The 8,416-nt window shown below is 49.8% G+C and overlaps 1 protein-coding gene across 1 annotated transcript; it reads left to right on the top strand.

The window, feature by feature from the left end:
* The first annotated feature begins 868 nt into the window (after positions 1–868).
* On the top strand, positions 869–5,807 carry IGFBP1 (insulin like growth factor binding protein 1). The gene is made up of 4 exons (XM_081244739.1): positions 869–1,283; positions 2,691–2,875; positions 4,054–4,182; positions 5,091–5,807. Exons 1-4 carry the CDS (start codon positions 938–940, stop codon positions 5,220–5,222), a joined length of 792 nt encoding a protein of 263 aa, XP_081100865.1. The 5' UTR covers positions 869–937; the 3' UTR covers positions 5,223–5,807.
* Positions 5,808–8,416: the final 2,609 nt, after the last annotated feature.

Below are 8,416 nucleotides of genomic sequence, written 5' to 3' on the forward strand. Positions count from 1 at the left end.
GACAAGGGCAGGGCCATATCTCACTGTCTTTGAAGGTACAGTGACATTTTTCTTTCCACTCAAGAGGATATTCAGAAACAGGAATTCTAACTAGAGAGAAAGCCTTGGTCATCAACTCCTGATAAAAATCTGGTCTGAGGCTGAAAGTCAGAGGAAGCTGGGGTCTGGGCTTAGTTCTGCACCCTCGCCCTGTCTCTGAATGGCTCTGAGTCCCCCTCGTCTCTGCAAGATCAGTTAACAAGGTGGGTCTCTGGGGGCCGTGGTGACATTAGCGAGCGCTGCATCAGCCCTGGGAGGAACTGTCCCTTTCCTTCCATCTTTCCTCCTGGGAAAGCCTCTCCAGACAGCAGATAAGGGGCCTGTTGGTCTTCTTTCTGCAGAGGGAGAAACAGTTCTGGGCTTTGCCCCTGAGAAGCCGCCAGGGCTTTCAAACACCTGGCTTCTATCTAAGCTCAGCCTTCTTTCCTCTGCCTGGGCCTTGATTTCCCCACTTGAAAACTGGCCAATGCGCTGGCCTTGCCCAGCTCATCTCTCTTGCTTTCCCTGGGTCTTCCGGGGACCGCCGGCAGACTCAGCCTGAAGATGTTCCTTGAAAGAAACAAGCAAGCGCCACCCTCCACTTGGCTGTGCGCTCCTGGCTGGAATTGCACTTTGGCTCCAGGTCTGAACCCTAACCACAGGACAAACACGGTCTGAAACCTGGACCGTTTGCCCTCCTTCTACCCACGGTTTGCGCAGGGCAGTGCGTCTACAACCAAAACAAACTTATTTTGAACACCGGCCGCGAGCACGCGGCGCCGCCAATCATTAACCGCTGGTTCAGGTGGCCCGGCCGGCGCCCTTCATAAGGCGCACGCGGCGCCCAGCGAGCATCGGCCAGCGCGCCGCCGCCACCGTCTAGCGAGCACCGGCTCCTGACCGCCACCGCTGCCTGGCGATGCCCCAAGTCCCCGCTGTCCGCGCCTGGCCGCTTCTGCTCTCGCTGGCCGTTCAGCTCGGCTCAGCCGCTGGCGCTCCCCAGCCCTGGCGCTGCGCGCCCTGCTCCGCCGAGAGGCTGGCGCTCTGCCCTCCCGTGCCCGCCTCGTGCCCGGAGCTCACCCGGCCCGCCGGCTGCGGCTGTTGCCCCACGTGCGCCCTGCCGCTGGACGCCGCCTGCGGCGTGGCCACTGCGCGCTGCGCCCATGGGCTCAGCTGCCGCGCCCTGCCCGGGGAGCCTCGGCCCCTGTACGCCCTCACCCGCGGCCAGGGCGCCTGCATGCCCGCGCCCAGCGCCGAGGCCACAGGTACCAACCGTCTCCCCGCCCGGGTCCCTCCCCTGGGACAGATGGGGTGGGGGACTGGGGCGATCAGGGGGCTGGGGCTGCACCAAAGCCCACAGCCAGTGAGTGGGGAGCCAACCCGGCCAGGCTCAGAGCTTGCAGCCAAAACCTGTAAGGGAAAGGATTTGTCACCCAGATGAACTCCATCGTTGTGTGGTCCTGCAGGGGGCGCTTAGGATAAGGCAGGACACACACAACTTGGTGGGAGAGCTGGGGGAGGGAGCCCAGACCACCTGGGCAGCCCACTGATCTATAGAAACCCAGAAGAGGGAGACGATGGGGTGCCCGGGCAGCGGGGTGCCACTCCAGACGCCTCTGGCTCTCCTCCCTGCCAATGCATTCGTTTCCGGGAAGACCCGCGGTGGGAGCCTGTACTGCTGGCCTCCTGGGAGGTGTTTGGAATGTCCTTTGAAATATATGTCCTGTGCAGACAGTATGTGCTTCCCAGATGTTTACAGAACATAATGTGAAAGTTCAGGCTAAAAACTTCACGTGCGTTCATCACCATAGAAAAACAGTGGTTGATGTGTGGGCTGCCTCCTCAGAACGTGACAAGCAGAACTTTCCTGAATTTAGCAGCGATTTATTTGTAGTGGGAAGCAGAGGAAATACACCCTCCTCTACCCCCTCTCCCTACCTCCCTGTCGGGGCAGCTGTATGTCCAGTGATTCCGTGATTCTTGGCGGAATCTTGTGGCTTTATGCCCTGAGAGGGATCTGCTGGAGAGCATCACCCTTCCAAGGTGGGGACGGTTTTCCTCTGGTTCTCTACCTTCAGAGTCATCTCTGTGGTCCTCAAAGGAGAGGGTGTCCCCCCGGGTTCCCTCAGGAGAGCCAGTTCTCTATCATTCCGTCCATGCACCAAATCCAAACCCTAGGACTCTGCAGGAAATCTGGTGACCCTCCCTCTTCCCAGGGTTGCAAAGAAGTCACTCTGTGGGAAGGCAGAGCCCCTGGAAAAGAAGAGAGTAGAGCTGCAATCTAGACCCCACCTCTAAAAAACCCTACCACCTGTTCACAGGGAATTACTAAAATGCCCATTTTATGGATGGGAAAGCTGAGGACGGGGTCAGGAATTGAACTGTAATCCATGGCTTTCTCAGGGCTCTTCCCGGGCTTTGACAAATGTGAGTGTGCCTACTTTAGAAGCAGAAACACGGGACACTCTTGCCATTGGTATTGCTGTTGGGTCATCCCTCTACCTGGAAGCCATCAGAAGTTCCTTTAAAGAGGGAGTAGGCAAAACTCTGGGTCAGCATGACCATCCCGTCCCAGTCCAGTTTTGTGGGAACGGAAGCAGCTTCAGGGGAGGGGGGCACAGGTGCAGATGCTTCGGTGGGAGGCTCATGGGTTTTCGTTTTTCCATTTTCAGAGGCAGAGGACCCTGCCACCTCAGAGAACATGTCCCCTGAGAACTCAGAGATGACCCAGGAGCAGCTTCTGGACAATTTCCACCTGATGGCTGAGTCCAGTGAGGACCTGCCCATCCTCTGGAACGCCATCAGTAATTATGAGAGCATGAGGGCTCTGGAAATCACCGACATCACAGAGCGGAAGGTGAGAGCCTCGGGGTAGGTGGAGCCTCTAGCTTGAATCTGCTGGGCCCTGTAGGTCTGGTCCTGAGCCCTGGATATAAACAAGTTGCTTCCCAAAGCCTAACAGACATTTCTCAGCTTAGCTTTGGGAGCTTTTAACCCAAGGGCTTTCAGCAGAGGAGCCCTCTGGATGGAAAGAAAATGCAGTTCGTGCTGTGCAACCTTAGCTACATTACTTCACATCTCTGAGCTCATCTCTAAAATAAGGATATCAGACTGGCAGTGTCTAAAGAGCACTGAGCTAGTCTTAACATCCTCCTCCCCCATCCCATCTTCCCCCCACTTTTTAAGAAATTGTGGTAAAATATTCATAACATAAAATATAGCATTTAAATCATTTTAAAGTATAAAGTTCAGTTACATTAAGTACAGTCACATTATTCTGCCACTATCTATCATGACCGTCCATCTTGAGCACTTTTTCATCTTCCCAAACTGAAGCTCTATCCCCATTAAGCACTAACTCCCTTGTAACATGTTAATTGATGTAAGTTTTCAGTCCTACCACTTGAGGGCGACAAAGAATTAAAGTTGGAGTGACGGGTTCATTGGTGAAAAAAAGAAAGAAAATCACTTCTAAAAACATGCATACCCAGAAAAGTGGAGATTGAACCATTTTCTAGACACTTCAGAGTTTAAGCTTGAAATGATGACAAATAGAGAAAAGTTCATGCTTATCTCAGATTGTCCAGATGAATGCCTTAATCCTCAACGAATTTGGTTTGTGTGAACTAACCTTGTAGATTACAGAGGAACGTTGTTCAAAATTTAGAAATCTCTGCTACTAAGTTCTCCATTCACAGAGTTATGCCCCTTCTCCTTTCAACCAGATGACTGGTGCCAGAATTACTCACGGGGGGCAGGAGAGTCGGAGAGCTCATGGCATTGGTGATGCTCTTGTCTCCTGCAAGTGTTTAGTGAATGTTCAGTGAGGGAGGGCATGGGGTTCCCATCCTTTATCTTAACAACTCAGAACAGAGACTAACCATCCTCCTTTTACAGGTGAGAGAGTGAGGCCCAGGGAAAGTGGGTCCAGGCCTGTCCTCAGAGCCCACACAAAACCTCTTACATCCGCTCCCGTTTTAGGCTAATAATACACTGTTTCTTGTCATTTATCCCAACGTCAAATTTTTCTTTCAGGAGCCCTGCCAGCGAGAACTCTACAAAGTGCTGGACAGATTAGCCAGGGAGCAGCAGAAGGCAGGAGACAAACTTTACAAATTTTATCTGCCAAACTGCAACAAGAATGGATTCTATCACAGCAAACAGGTATGTGCATCCTCATGCGACAGCCCCTGATGCCCACACCCCAGCCAAGTGCCAGCCTTTCAACAAACAGGGTGTCCAGCTCCAAGTAAGCAAAGTAAAACCACATAATAGATCATATTATGCAAGACCCACCCCTCTGGGAGTAGGAGGCACTAGCCCCCTGGTAGCCTGAAGACCAGCTCAATGCTCAAAGCCTGTGTGCACTCAGGGACCCTGAGCCAAGTGTTACTCCGTCACTTAGCAAATCTGAGCAGGTGGGGACCTTCACAGGCCCCTCACATTCTGGATCTCAGTGTCTCACCTGTAGTAGAGAGGAACAGGACAATTCTACTTAGGAAAGTGAGTATCTGTTTGGACATCTCTTACTTTTTTTCTCCCTACAATGGGAAATGAACTTTATAATTAAATATAATAGCATTTTTTTGGCTTGCCAGATAATAAGTGAGATTAAACAAACCAAGACCTCATTTTGAGGAGCCCTTTAGGACTCAGTGAAGCCTAGGTTCTGTGGATATATCTGGGGGAAACTGGGGACCAGGAAGTGCTTTATAACAAACAAGGAATTTGGCAGGGAATACGACAGCAAGGTTGGCCACACATGGGCAGGCTCCCTCGGGGCTCAGCAGCTGTGCCGTAGGGGCCATGAAGCAGACAGTTGTGCACACGCTGTACCGTTCAACACACGCGTGACATCCTTATTGCATTGGGCACTTGCCCTTAGTCTCCATTTTACGAGGAGAACCAGGACGGTGTAGGATTTGCCCTCAGTCACGGTCACGGCCGGTTGGGGGTGCCCACGGCCTGGCTCTCAGCTGCCACGCCCTCCACATGGCACTGGGCAGCACGGAGCTCCACCACCCTCTCAGCTTCACAGGGGCTGCTCTTGACCTTGCTTCTTTTCTTTGCAGTGCGAGACATCCCTGGAAGGAGAGCCTGGGCTCTGCTGGTGTGTCTATCCTTGGAGCGGGAAGAAGATCCTGGGGTCTATGGCAATCAGAGGGGACCCCAAATGCCATCAGTATTTTAACTTACAGAACTGAAAGCAGATGCAATATGATCCATTCCTTCACATGAAATATTTAAGTACATATGATATTTATACTCTGGAATACACACACACTTTTATATATATATAGATGTATATGTATATATATAGGAATTACTTTTTATACTGCACATATTACTTGATATATAAAGCTGTAGTTTATTTATTCACCATAAATTTATTTTTTTCTACACAGTAACTTGTGTTATATTAATTTATATATCATGAAACACTTCCCATCATGTTGTATTTAAATACTTGTATTTTAGCTCTTCAGAGGTTCATGCTTCTGTCTTAAAGAGCATAGGAAAATACTGCCTAGAAAATGCGAAATCAAATGTGTAGCATTGATTTTCTTTAAGTGGTTTGATGGAGGATGGTTAAGCTGTGCTTAAGAATGATTTACTCTGTTTATTCCATGGATCCGTGTTTAGCGTAAATTTGAAGGGAAACTTAAATGTTGATTATGTAGTCAAAGCTACGTGTGATGGTGTTGCTACGTGTTAAAATATGTATTGGAGATATAGTCAAACACATGAACACAGTGTAAACACGTTGGAATAAATATCCCGCACTGGAACATTGCTATTGTCATGGACATTTGTTGAACATAAAGTCTTCTTCCTTCCTGAATTCCATCCGTCACCGTCACCTCCCCTTCCTCATGCAGTGTTGGTGAGTCCAGTCTGCAGGCTCCTGGTCCCCACTGCTGGCATGTCTGCCCTGCCCACTGAGGGCTCCCACGCCCGGGGCACCCCTCCCTCCCTCTGCGGGCCCTAACCTCTCCACTAGCTCCTCCCCTTCCTCTTGTAAATAGACCAGGGTTTCTCCTACCTTAAATGCAAGACAGAATCACTTCCTTGACTTCTCCCTCACCCGTCTCCTCTCTGACTCTGCCCAGCCTATGTCCCCTGCAGGGCTTCAGGGGTGCCCTCCAGGGCAGCACCCTGCTTGCCCCTCTGTTTGCACGACTAAGACCTGAGCCCAAGACATGGGTCCTCTGCAACGTGGATTCCTTCTTTCTTAACCTGCTCCCTGCTTGCTCTTCCTGACCCCCATGCCTTCCTGCCCTGCCGACTGCTCCTTCCTCTTCTCCCCCTGGACGGGCATCTCATCCATCCCAGTGGATCCCGACTGGCCCCTCCCTGCTCTGGGCTCCAGCTCCCTTATCTTGGGTCTCCCCCTTCACCCCCTGACCCCCACAGCTGCCATCCTCCCCGTGCCGAGCCCGCAGGGCTCACGGCGAACTCAGCCCTCAGGTGCATCATTCAAAATATATCAGCCCGATGTGGGTCAGCCACAGCCCCATCCCACCCTGCTAAAAATAACCGCGTGGTCATCGTCGTGGTCACCGTTATCCTGCGATGGCAATGGGAGCTTTTCTCAGCACTTCAGTCCCCACGAGGGCCCTGTAGGACCCAGCCTGAGGGTCTGGACTGCACCTACCCCTCAGGTGTGGGCTCAGGACCGGAGCTGGAGAAGGTGGACTTCCCTCCCCACGATGCGCAGGAGGTGACTTCTGTGCAAAATTAAAGCGACACAGCTCTAAACTTGAAGGCACTGGCAGAGCAGCGCCTACAGAGGGTTCTCAGTCTCAACTGAAGCTGGGGGTATCCATCCACCTTCACCATGGCATGTTTGGGTGGTTAGTCAAAAGTATCAGTTAAACTACATAAGTATCCATATGGTCTTAGATGGGGGAGGGGGTGGGGGTGGGAGTGGGTGGGGGCAGCTCTGTCTAGTCCCAGGGCTTCTGGACACGCTCTCATGTAGCAGTCGTGACTGGCAACAGTGTCTCATATTTCCAGTTCCGGTTCCTTTCAAACGAATCAGGAGTTGATGGGCATTTGGGAGGCAATCTGAGGTAAGAGTCCTTCACGATTCTAGTGCCCCCATCTTTTATTGTTGTTGCATCCACCTGATTCTCCAGCAGCTTCTCAGCAGCTCCCTTGGGTCAATCCTATTCATAGACAGGATGGCTCTTTCTGCTCACACGTAAAAGTCATGCACCCACATGTTGAGTATGTAGTCACAACAGCAAGTCCCATGGGTTCGCACAGGTCTGGGGGTAAATGGGCTCTGGAGACAGCTCCTGGTGGGGACAGAAGGATCTCTGCTCCAGCCGTGTTTGGAATCTATTCCACGTCTGATCCAGGCCATAAGCGTTATTAATAGGATGGTTTCTGTGGCCGGGTCAGGCCCAGAGCATTGCTGCACTTAGTCCTGACAGCAAGCCGAGGCAGAAGGTCCACACGGAACCCCTCCCATGAAAATCATCCTGCTCGTCATGCTTTTGCCTCTGTGGGTCTAAATTGGGACAGCACTTGCCTACTTCCAAGCTTGGGAAACTCTCAAATCTGAGGCAGGTAGAGCAGTGCTTAGAAGGAAATTTACAGCTATTAAATGCCCCTATTATTTATTAATAAGGGCATTAAAAATCTCAAAAAAACTTTATGACACTGGAAAAGGAAGGCCAAACCAAACCTAAGTCAAGCAGAAGGAAGGAAATAATAAAAATTAGAGTGGAAATAAATGAAATAGAGAACAGAAAATCAACAGAGAAAAATCAAGGAAACCAAAAGCTTGTTCTTTGAAAAGATCAACATAATTGACAAACCTTTAGCTATATTGACCAAGAAAAGAGAAAAGACTCAAATAACTAAAATCAGAAATGAAACAGGGGACATTACCAACAATTTTACAGAAATAAAAAGGATTATAAAGGAATATTATGGACAATTGTACACTAACCAGTTGGATTACTGAAATGAAATGGAAACATTTTGAGAAATACATGAACTACCAAAACCGACACAAGAGGAATTAGACAATCTGATTAGACCTATAACAAGTGAAATGATTGAATTAGTGAAGAAAAAACTACCCACTAATAAAAGCTGGGATGGCTTCACTGATGAATTCTACTAAACATTTAAAGAGTACTAATTCTTTAAAACTCTTCTAAAATTTAGAAGATGAGAAAACACTTCTCAATTCATTTTATGAGCCTACATTCATAAAAGTCTTACCCTGATTCCACACGAAAGACATCACAAGAAAAGACAACTACAGAGCAAAATCTCCTATGAATATGGACACAAAAATCCTCAACAAAATACTAGCAAACTAAGTCCAGCAACATATTAAAATAATCATTCACCATGACCAAGTGGGACTTATCTCAGGAAT

Source organism: Mesoplodon bidens (genome assembly GCF_964165515.1).
Source record: "Mesoplodon bidens genome assembly, chromosome: 9".
Classification (NCBI taxonomy): domain Eukaryota; kingdom Metazoa; phylum Chordata; class Mammalia; order Artiodactyla; family Ziphiidae; genus Mesoplodon; species Mesoplodon bidens.